At 43.2% G+C, this 12,421-nt stretch overlaps 1 protein-coding gene across 1 annotated transcript; it reads left to right on the top strand.

Annotated features, from left to right (window-relative positions):
- The first annotated feature begins 1,653 nt into the window (after positions 1 to 1,653).
- On the top strand, positions 1,654 to 12,051 carry LOC124663387 (lipid phosphate phosphatase 2-like). Its single transcript, XM_047201096.1, has 9 exons — positions 1,654 to 2,065; positions 2,164 to 2,251; positions 2,368 to 2,477; positions 5,674 to 5,767; positions 5,908 to 6,096; positions 6,176 to 6,403; positions 6,869 to 6,995; positions 11,825 to 11,899; positions 12,003 to 12,051. The coding sequence occupies exons 1-9, from the start codon at positions 1,826 to 1,828 to the stop codon at positions 12,049 to 12,051; spliced, it is 1,200 nt and encodes a 399-aa protein (XP_047057052.1). The 5' UTR covers positions 1,654 to 1,825.
- The last annotated feature ends 370 nt before the right edge of the window (positions 12,052 to 12,421 follow it).

Genomic DNA, 12,421 nt, shown 5'->3' on the forward strand with positions numbered 1-12,421 from the left:
CAAGTTAATTCACACTGTAATTTTTCTGGTTAGCTATATCTTCCAGGCATGTTCTGGGATCATTTTATTGCTCACTTGTGCATACGATGCAATGCTCATGATTATGCTCTCATCTTTGCAGAAATTTGTGGCTCTTAAGATCCAGAAGAGCGCGCCAGAGTTTGCTCAAGCTTTGAATTGGTAACCATGTGGCACTTGCAATGATCAGAATATAACTTTGACGAGCTGCTGCCAGATGAAGAAGAGCTGGCGCTGCCGGATGAAGAAGAGCTGGCGCTGCCGGATGAAGACGAGCTGGCGCTGCCAGATGAAGACGAGCTGCCGCTGCCGGATGAAGGAGCGTGGCGAGCAGCGTGGCGAACTGGAGGCTGGCGAGCTTGAATAAGGGGAGGCGGGCGGCGGAGCCAATCTGAGGCAAGCGGTTCTTCAGGAGGGTGTCGACAAGGAGGAGGCGGAGGCGGGTGGCGGAGCTGTCGCTTCGGCAGCTGTCGAGCAGGAGGGGCCCGAGGAGAAGCAGGTGGAGGAGGCTGTCGAGCAGGAGGGGGCCGAGGAGAAGCAGGCGGAGGCGGGTGGCGGTGCTGCCGCTCCAGCAGCTGTCTAGCAGGAGGTGGCCGAGGAGAACCAGGCGGAGGCGCGTGGTGGAGCTGCCGCTCCAGCAGCCGTCGAGCAGGAAGTGGGCGAGGAGAACCAGGCGGAGGTGCCTGGTGGAGCTGCCGCTCCAGCAGCTGTCGAGCAGGAGCTGGGCGAGGAGAACCAGGCACAGGCGCGTGGTGGAGCTGCCGCTCCAGCAGGGTGGAGAGCATGGCGCTGCTCCGGAGGCTGACGATCGATCGATCGATTCCAGATCCGGATTCCAGGCGGAGGTGCCTGGTGGAGCTTCCGCTCCAGCAGCTGACGATTCCGTCTGGATCGATTCCAGCTCCGGTGGCGCGTGGTGGAGCTCCGTCTGGATCGATTCCAGCTCCGGTGGCGCGTGGTGGAGCTCCGTCTGGATCGATTCCAGCTTCGGTGGCGTATGGTGGAGCTCCGTCTGGATCGATTCCGTCTGGATCGATTCCAGCTCCGGTGGCGTGTGGTGGAGCTCCGTCTGGATCGATTCCAGCGGACGATCGATCGATTCCAGCTCCGGTGGCGCGTGGTGGAGCTGACGATCGATCGGGACTAACCGATCAGATCTGAGAGTATTTTTTTGTTATGTTTTGAAATATGCAGGACTGAATTGTAAAATGACATTTGTGAAACCGTTTTCCTCCTCCAAGTTAATTAAAAAGGGACGGAGGGAGTACGTTTCTCGATGAATTTTACACGAGATTGAGAGAGTCGATGCAATTACATTGAAACGTGATCTACATCTATTGGTCAGTGCTCACAGAATATCTTTTGAAGGAAAGGAGTGCCCTCAAAGCCACAAACCGCGTGGAGGCCCTTTCACGCGGTAACGACGACCCAGACGCGGAACAGTCAGTCAAGTCATCTGAAATGCCACTGTCCATCGTACTTCAAAATTAATTTGGTGCTCTCCAGAAATAAGGACACAAATAGGTAAAGCTCCAACCGAGGAGAAGCTACCCGGCAACTTCCGGCTCTTGCGATCTTATAAACCAGGGTTGTTGCATTGCTCCAGAACTCGATCCACATCCTCAATAGCAAATTAGAAACAAAAGAAAAAAGAAAACGACCAAGAGTGGAGCTAAAACTACACTGCGTCAACAGCATTGCCTCTACCTGTGCCTGGCCGTGGCGGCCCACATTATCCGAACTGCAGCTCATTGGTAGCGCCAAGTAGCTGGTGTAGATCGACAATTCGACGTAGGAGAAGATCGAGATGCAGGCATCGCCAGCAGCAGCAGCAGTAGTTAGAGCTCCGGCTTGCGCGACAATGCGCTCTCATGGCGTCAGGGTCCTGAGGTCCCACGCCTACGACTGGCTGGCGCTGCTCCTCCTGGTCGCCGTCGAAGTCCTCCTCAATGCCATCGAGCCGTTCCACCGCTTCGTCGGCGCCGGCATGATGGCTGACCTCAGATACCCCATGAAGAGCAACACCGTCCCGGTCTGGGCCGTGCCGGTGCGTGAGGCGCGCCTTAACTATCGTTTTGGAAGTTTTTTTTTATCCCCCTTCCATTGGTTGAGTTTCAAAATTTAAGATTTTTGGCCGTTACACAGGTCATTGCAGTCATGGCACCTATGATTATCTTCACCGTCGTCTACTTCCAGAGGAGGAACGTGTACGATCTGCACCATGCTATACTTGGTACTTCTTTCTCTCCCTAGTTCTCGATGAGAAGGCATTGTAATTTCCTGCCATTGTAATCTTGTCGCGTGGTTTTCGATCTAATGTACATTCTATTATATATATTTCACAACCAGGCATTCTGTTTTCTGTGCTCATCACGGGCGTCCTGACCGACGCGATCAAGGACGCCGTCGGCCGCCCGCGCCCTGACTTCTTCTGGCGCTGCTTCCCCGATGGAATCGCTGTAACAACTCTCGCTCGCTCGAATTTCTCTGTTCTCTTTTTGTTTTGCAATGAAGGCACTTGGCCCTGCTTTAGATTGAAAGAAAAGTTTTGTTTGCCCAATACAAGAACCGGGGCTCCATCCTGGCGGTCCGCATGGACTAAACAACAAAAGCTACTGCCCCATATGATTACCATCACTCCCATATTTTGTTTTTGCTGTAATCTCCAAGGAAGACTATTCTTAATTACTAGCAATTTCCCATATGATTTAATCTTGAAATATGAAATACTTCCTCCGTCCATAAATAGGTGTCTGAGGTTTGCCTAAATCGAGATGTATCTAGACACTAAATAGCATCAAGATACACCCAGATTTAGAAAAATCTCAGACGTCTATTTATAGACAGAGGTAGTATAAAACATGATAATCATAATAGTCATGATAACTGGATCGAGCACGGAAGTATAGTGTGATCTGATATACATGATAGAAACAAACAACATGTCCAAATTGATCCGCAGTACTAGTAACCAAAACCTAATCGCTGGCAAAAGAATTAAAATCATGTACATCATAAAGGAAGAAGACCCATTCGCGGTGTCCTTGTTGTTAGTAGGCATGTTGATGACGAGCCTTTCGCCGGGTAGTTGTCGTCAGTAAAGTCGTAGAAGAGCTGATCACCCTCTCCCATACATGATCACAAGAGAAAGATCTATTGTTCTATCTCCGGTGCACACCGGGAGGCGGGATGAGAAAGTCGTGAGCGGCGATGCAAAGCTCTAGAACTGATAAGAAATCTCATGTGTGATGTTTCTCATTAGTTTATAGAGGACGACCTTTTATAGATAGGTAAGTGAAAGCTAGTCCACTAAGAAGACGAAGAGAAAGAATTCACAAGCATTTGTATTCACCACTAGTACAAGAAATCATTTTGAGGCGGGTAACGGAAGAGGATGCCGTGTGTATGTGTCCTCTTCTCATGCTCTTAATGGTGTTAGAAGAGTCAATCTTATATATTGACCTAACTCTGCCAACTAGCAATGTGTGACTAAGGGTTCCACCTATTTTCATGCATGAATGAATCACGTGGGCCTCCAGGAATTTACGTTAGGAATTATTGTTAAATGTATAATGGTCTATGCCGTCCAACAACAGTGAGACTGCATGCCAAAGCAGAGTGTCCTTTCTCATTAAAAATGATAGGCTTTTCTTTACTAAAAAAACCCGCTTAGAATAGATAAACATATTATATTTATCGAGAAATGCAAAATGATAGAAGATCCTCATTATCCATTTTGAACAATTATATTATTTCCTTGTGTACCCTATAGACGGGTTTTGTACATGTGTCCTTAGTTTCTCTTTTATCATCTCCTCCAAGATAGAAAATCCTTCCAATTCTATGAATCTTTCTAGAATCATTTTCTCTTGAATATCAGTTAAGAGAGTTTCAGATTGGTGGGTATTTCACCAATTCTTAATCCAAAGTTACAAACATTTGTTAAATGAGAAAGAAACCCCGAGGCCAAAAGTACGATAAATATAAGATATAATAAGGAAGGCAATGCTTTCATTTTTTTTTCATTTTTTGATTTATAAATTGAGTTGTTAATGAACCCGCTTCATTCGCTGACTCTATTTCATTCCCTCACTCCACATGATATGCCTTCTTATTTGAAATTGTGATTAGACGATCTAGAGTTTCTAACACAGACCATCATCAGTAGGACCCTATCTTGTTTGAATTTACAACCTAGTTGGGAGGAGATCATGAATCACTTACCAAAGTAAAGAAAAAAAATCTAATTTTGCGAAAAACTTTCATTTTCAAGATTTTACGAAACCCACATGATCTAACACCCCCATCATAAGCTAGCCACATATACATTGACTTGGCGGTATACTTCCCCTTTTTTCAAAGCCGACTTGATCATGGCTTGTTGACCTCACAAAGACATCCAAAATTCCATATCATCTCTCTTGTATGCTCTTTTGAAACATATGTCACAAGAATGTGAGGGAGTGTCATAATTATCACTGATAGAGGCAAGAAATGTTCCAAAACATAGTAGGAAACCTGACTTTTAGTGGGATATTCTTGACCTAATCATCGTACTAGGATCTTGTTCTTCTTCCATCCCGCCACCACCACCACCACCACACACTTAAACCATTGGTTCACAGTGTGCAAACCATTCTGGAACTAAGATCCCCTTGACCCATCAATAATAATAGGCTCGTCATTGGTAAGATATATGTTATTCACAAATTGCAGACAAGGAATGCCATTGGAGCTATTAAAGAATTTTCAGGCCCACTTGAGAAGGCAGGATATGTTCGTGAGTCTAGTGTTCATTATACCCAACCCCGCGGAATGTTTTGATCGACAAGCATACTCTCATTTCATCATATGATATCTAAAAGACCGTAAATAACCTTCCCAAAAGAATCTCTATTTTACCTTGTTCATTTCCTTGTGCACTTCCTCTCCGGACAATGAAAGGCATTTTGGAAAAGAAAAAAAAGCATGTTGGCAAACAATCATTGGATATAGAATCGGAGTAGCTCCTGGGGTGGATCCACTCTCTTGGTAATCTCTACCACCAAAATCATGAATTGATCATTATTGAGTCTATGATCACCAATTGGCACTCCCTAATAAATGATAGATAGATGTCCCAAGTTAGAAGTGAAAAGATTAGCCACTCCTATCACATCCCAAAATAAAAACTGCACTCTTGTTGTAATTATTTTCATCCCTGGCATGCTTACAAAACAATACAACGGGAATTTCAAATGAACAATGTTGATATCTGTTTTTTCCCATCAGACTTACATTATCATCACTATACTGTGATGTAATGAATTAAGGCCTTTGTGAATTAAACGAGGCACCAAATCAATAATATGACGAGCAGATTTTGCAAAATCAATCATAACTGCAGTCACCAAATCAAACAACATAGGGGAAAGTGGGTCACCCTGCCTCGCCCTTCTAGAAGTTTGAAAGATGGAGCCTTGCATCACCCAAGCACACTCTAACTTAAAGCCATTTCCGATCATTACTTCTAAAATTCCCAAACCCTATCTTTTCATTCTTGTTTGAGAAGGGTTCTCGGCCATAATTTTCTCTGCATTTTACAGCTTAATTACCAAGAACGTCAAATGCCACGTTGCTTGCTCCCAAACTTAGTAGTGTTCACTTGATGTCCAGGTGTACGACAACGTCACCACAGGAGTCATATGCAACGGGATCGCAAGCGTGATCAAAGAAGGCCACAAGAGCTTCCCAAGTGGCCACACTTCATGTGAGAGAGACTTGATTCAGTTGCACTTTACTAGATTCAGTTGCACTATTACTGTCATAAACTGATGGCAGCAACGCTGTATACTTTTCATGTGTGTCCGTTATTGCCTAGCTAATGAGCTTTGTTTTGTTCCGTGGCAGGGTCCTTTGCCGGGCTGGGATTCCTATCGTGGTACCTCGCCGGGAAGATCACCATCTTCGACCGCCGGGGGCATGTCGCCAAGCTGTGCATCGTCATCTTGCCTCTACTGGTCGCGGTGATGGTCGCTGTATCACGGGTTGATGACTACTGGCACCATTGGACGGATGTGTGCACGGGCGGCATCCTCGGTATGTTGCTTCACGAATTATTTTGTTATTCTGAACTGTTTTTTTTATGGTGCTGATGAGGTTTGCCATGTCCATGTAGGAACGGTGGTCGCCTCTGTTTGCTACCTGCAGTTCTTTCCACCACCCTCTGATGAGAAAGGCAGGCTTTTCCTCTCAGTTCAGTGCATGCCTGCAATTACATGGATCCATGACAAGTGTTCTAAATTTGTGTTGAGAAATACCATATCTAAGATCTCCAATGGAAACAAGTTTCCCTCGCGGGCCTTCCTGCTAACATACAACACCACAAAAACGGGTGAATCATGCGGTGCAATGCACTGCAAACTAAACTGTTTTTTTTAAACGGAGGCAAAAGTTTTGCCTCATCTCATTTAATAATATTCAATAAGATGAAGTTTTACATAATGAACTGCGGGCAAAAAGCTCAGATACAAAGCTTACTCTTCTCGTACGAGTGACCCTAAATATTTAGCACCCGCCACACTTTACAAAACTGCTTCTAATTTAATCTTTTGCACAACAATAATGGGCATGGTGATTGGTGAATACATGAAGAAAAAACCCTCACATTAGGTTCATTCCAAATTTCCCACGAGGTTAACATGATGAGAGATGCAAGGGATTTTCTCCTAGTGCCTATGGCTGATGACCGATTCCCACGAAACTGAACTATCGACTAACTTACTTACAAAACTGTATGCAATTTTGGCATCGTACCTCCCTACGTTTCCTGTCAGACAAGCTAATAATTTATGCATTTTGATGACTGCAGGGTTCTGGCCTCACGCGCACTTCAGGCACATCACCGAGAGCCAAGACGCGAACAGAACGCAGTGTGCTACCGAAATGAGTAACACCGACTCCAGACCCCTGACCGACTCAACAGCAATTGTTGTTTGGCAAGATCAGACGAGAACAAACACGAGCCGAACGTTAAACGCAATGGAGTCCGGTACGTTGCATGCCGCTTCCAATGTGTAGGGCAGTACTGGAGATCGTGATGTCGATGTATCTCTATGTGTATATATATATCCTTTCTGCTTCGAATGTGTATATTTCGTTTTCTTTTCTATGGTTGATATTTTCCGGTCCTGGTCTTGGCATGCTTTTTTGAAGTAAAATCAACTGAGGGCCTCTCTACTAGTTAATTACCAGTGGCGGAGGCAGAAATAAATTTGAGGTGTGGCGAAGCCGATAAATGAGAAAATGCAATACTTCACTAGATAAATTTTACTCGTGTTTGAGAACCAACCTGAGGTTGGATGGTTAGGATGGTGGTTGTACCCCATCCCACCAGAGTTTAAACTCTAGGTTTAACATCTGTGTGTCTCATAAATGCGAAATATTTGGGCGTACGTGTGTTCATTCATAGGGTTGAGTGTATACGCGTGTATGTGGACGCCTGCGTTTGTACTGTGTTCCTCAAAAAAGAAAATTACTCATGTTTAACAGTTCAACAAAATCACAGGAGCCAACGGAAAACCAATCAACTGACTATTGAGGCTTGAGGGTACTTCAGATTTTGAACAGGAGCTTATTTCAGTCAACGACGAGATTTGTTTCAGAATTCGAATTGTAATTTTAGCAATGAAATCAAATACGTTGCGTTAAGTAAGTGGTGTTCTTCTTCGGCGTCATATCATCACTCGCCTAATCGCCCTCACGGCCTAAGAATTCTTTGTCGATTGTTCGTGAGTCATGATAACCATGGCCCTGTGCTTTTTCGACGGCGATCAAGCCCAACAATTGCTAGGGCCTAGTTAGCCAGGCCCAACACGGGATTGGTCGTGTGATCCTTTACTGGTTCGCTGTTTCTGAATCATATCACAACGTACAACAACGGTGCCCATCGATACATCTGAAGATAAACCTGAAGCATATATATACCAGCATTGGTGCAAAAGTTTAGGTATGGCGGGCGCCAAACCTCGCCATATTGCTAGCTCCGCCTCTGCATCAAAGTGATGCACACGGCTGTTTTTTTATTAACCAAGTTCGAAGTATCAAAGTTTTACAACTCACTTATCAACTAAAGTTGAGCATAAATCAGCCATTTAAAAAGATTACAGGATGCTTCATTTCTTCTAAACATCGCCAAGTCTCTTAGTGTGCAACCAGCCACCCTGGCTGAAGATAGCCTGAACGACCGCCATCAAGCGATTGCATCCAGTATTTATAGGCCACCTTTGCTCCGTTGGTAGGAGGTAGGACCACATGTGAATCGAAGAAGCGGCCCCGTGGATAACCTGCAAAAAAATTGGTTTTGAACATCGATTAAAAACAACCTCATTTCGGCAATTCCAAATTGCCCACAATAAAGCGCAAATCCCTACACGGATCCGAGCTTTTGTTTGTTTGTCTATCCCATTCAATCAATTTCCGAAAAGATTATTGATACTTGTGGGAGGAGGTATGTTATAAGTGAAATGAACAACTCGCGAAACAAGACGAGAAAAAGAGCAGGATATAAAAAGGTGGTCAATTGTCTCCTCAGAACCACAAAACACACATTTAGTACATCATGTCAAATGTCTTTTTGCAAGATTATCCTTCCTTAATAAATATTGTATGCCCATAAAAATCCTAATTTTTAGTGGAACCTTTATTTTCCACATGTACTTTTTAAGAAATATTGTATGCCCATTCATACAATCGGCATACATGGATTTAATTGTAAAAAGTCCTGTAGTAGTAAGGTGCCATTTAAATCTATCTGGTTCATCATTTAAATGAATATTCATTAGCCTTGTTACCAAATGTATCCAAGCATCCCATTTCTCCCCGATTAAAATTCTATTAAACCTTATGTTCAATGGATTTTGAGAGAGTACATCAGCAACTAAAACCTCTTTAGTCCTGACTATGTTATATAAAGTTGGGTATTGATTTGCTAATGAAGTATCCCTACGCCAAGTGTCTTCCCAAAATCGGGTCCTGTGCCATCCCAAACACAAAAAGATCCACGATTAAAAAATCATTCTTAACCCACTTTAATCCTTTCCAAAAAGACGAATCAGCTGGTTTTGCTTGAACTTGGGAAAGTTTTTTTCCACCGAGGTATTTTATTAGAAAGTAGTTCCTGCCACACTCCTTCATCTGAGAGAAGTTTAAATAACCATTCGCTAAGCAGTCACTTATTCTTAATATCTAATACCTCAATACCTAGATCCCCTTGGTCTTTTGGTCGACAAATAATGTTCCATTTAGTAAGTCTTTACTTCTTTTTGAGCTCATCGCTTTGCCAGAAGAAACAAGACCTGTAATAATCCAATCTCCTCCGAACAACCTTCGGTATTTCAAAAAAAAAAAGTAGGAACATAGGTAGGCTTGTTAAAACTGAGTTAACTAGGACTAATCTATCCCCATGGGAGAGTAATTTTCCTAACCATGAAGCAAGTTTTTTTTCGAACCGATCTTCTACCGGTTTCCATTCTTCATTAAGCAATTTCCTATAATGAATATGAATGCCTAGGTACATAAACGGGAGACTGCCTATTTCACAACCAAATATTGTTCCGTAGTCATTCTCATCGTCCTTGTCTTTACCAAAACAGTATAACTTGCTCTTATGACAATTAATTTTTAAATCAGATAGTTGCTCAAAGATAGCTAAAATCAACTTCATATTGACGGCTTTTGCTAAGTCATGTTCCATGAACATAATAGTATCATCCCCATATTGAAGTATTGAAATACCACCATCTACTAAATGAGGCACTAAATCTCCAACTTGTCCATCCTCTTTTGCCATTGCAATGAGAATTGCAAGCATATCGGCAACAATGTTGAAAAGAATAGGGGATAAAGGATCACCTTGCCTAAGGCCTATCGGTGTTTGAAAGTAGTGTCCAATATCATCATTAACTCTGATGCCTACACTTCCTCCCTGGCAATCCAGTCGCACCAAACAGGCGGGAAGCCTTTCATTCGTAAAGCTTGCTAAAGAAAGTCCTATTTGACTTTATGATAAGCTTTTTTAAATCAATTTTAAAAAGGACAACATCCCTTTTCTTCCTACGAAGTTCATGAATAGTCTCGTGTAAAATCACCACACCCTCTAAAATGTTTCTACCTGGTATAAAAGCCGATTATGTTGGTCTAATCACTTTGTGTGCAATCACAGTTGCTCTATTAGTGCCAACCTTAGTAAAAAAATTGAAAGTAATATTTAAAAGACAAATGGGCCTGTATTGCTCGATTCTACTTGCATCTTCCTTTTTGGGTAGTAATGTTATGACTCCAAATTGAGTTTGTATAATGGTAGATCCCCATTTTTAAGTTGAATGAAGAGGGCCATCAAGTCAACTTTAATGATTGGCCAGAATTTCTGATAAAACTCCGCAGGAAACCTATCTGGTGCTGGTGCTTTATTATGCTCCATGTTAGATATGGCCTCGAACACCTCCTCCTCCGTGAAGGGTGATGTGAGGATATCTTTTTCTTCATTAGATAACTAAGAAATATCATGAGTGACTTCTTCACTCAAAGAAACGAAACTAGGTGCCGGTGCGCCAAATAGTCGTTTATAGTATTCAGTTATGAAAGTCCTGAGGTTTTCTTGACCCACAATGGTCCCCTCATCTTGTTCAAGTTGGAAGATACGTTTCTTCCTATGTTTACCGTTAGCAATTAGGTGAAAATATTTCGTATTATTCTCACCTTCTTGTATATGTAACCTTTGCTCGTTGAGCCCACTTGGTCTCCTCATCACGGCGCAAATTTGCTAAACATTCATCGGCTTCTTTTTTTGCTGCCCTCTCGGCCGCATTAAGCGGGCATACTTCCGCTTTTAAATCTAATTCATCTATTAGACCAACAACAAAGCAACAAAGATAAAAACGAAAAAAGGTTTCAAGGGGATTACTCTCCCGTCATTAGAAAACTCAAATGCTTTGCTCCCGCGGCAACCCAAAGTTTTACTTCTCTCTTAATAGTGGCAAGTAAGATGGTAGTAGGTGCCGCTTTGTTGTTGAAGACCCTTGCATTTCGCTCCTTCTAAATAGTCCAAATCACAAGCATTGTGAGGGACTTTATGATCTTACGATTTGGGTTGGCCGCATAAGTCATATCCAAGTTTTCACCATATCCCAAAGCCTTTTGGGTAGCGACAATGGAAGAAGAGGTGAGCTATCGCTTCTTGGGTTTGCTTGCAAAGTAGACAAAGCCCACAATTGTTCCATCCTCTTCTCTCAAAGCGATCCGTCGTCCAAATCATATTATGAAGAGCCAACCATGCGAAGAATTTGATCTTAGGGGGTGCCCAAACTTTCCAAACCAACTTGTTCATAGGCGTGCTAGTTGCTCCAAGGAATTGTGTATTATAAGCCGATGCCGGGGTGAATGTTTTTGACGTAGAGATTACTGAAAATAACTTCTTTTTTTAAATGATCGGGCTGATTACTGAACAATGAATACACACTAGCTTCTGTTGTTCTATGCCAAGGCCAAACAAGGCAGGCAAGCAACCACCATCCCGGCGCACCGCACATAGCGGGTGCGCGAATGAGGCCACGACGAGACGACGCAGAGCCCTGAAGCTTCGTGGGTGGTGACAGCAGTGGCGGGCACGGGGAACCAGCTTGACTCACCTCGCTCGCCGCCAAGCTCTCGCTGACACTTCTCAACATCCACTCGACGATGGAAATTCTGTCTACCAAACTTTCCCGTAGTGATGGAAATTCTGTCTACCAAACTTTTTGTTGATCTGCATGTCTCACTATGCATATAGGAGCGAAACTGTAGATAAGGCTGTTCCACTTGGATACTGCACTGAACTGCTCGCTGGGAGAACTCGTATATGCAGGTATGACTTATGTTTGTAACAGTATGCATGAGTCTGTGAATGATGGAGCAACGAGAGATATTCTTGTAAATTCTTCTGCTAATGTTGCACTTTCACTTTTCAGCTGGAGCGATGTAGACTGTGGCCCGTGGAAGATATTTTTGACTACCTGATCGCGGAAGATATAATCCACTAAAGACAGGGACGCTATACAATACAAGAGCCAAACCACATACATCACGAAAAGAAAAGTGAGTAAAGGATAAAAACAAATGAGGGGAAAAGGAAAGATTTGTAGTTCTACCTGTACCGCATCAAACGAGATGTATCTTTTTTTTTTTGAGAAAATGGGTCTCCCCAGATTTCATTTACGAAATCAAGTCTTTACAACACTCTAAAACACACCTAGAAAGGTCCGGGCAGACTCAGCTGGTCCGCAAGTTTAGCTAAAAGGATAAAGACAGAGGGCAAAAGATAGACAATCTACAAGGTAAAAAGGAAAGTTAAAAGAAAAAGGAGAAGCTCATTCCACTCCCCACGCTT

Source organism: Lolium rigidum, chromosome 6 (assembly GCF_022539505.1).
Source record: "Lolium rigidum isolate FL_2022 chromosome 6, APGP_CSIRO_Lrig_0.1, whole genome shotgun sequence".
NCBI lineage: Eukaryota > Viridiplantae > Streptophyta > Magnoliopsida > Poales > Poaceae > Lolium > Lolium rigidum.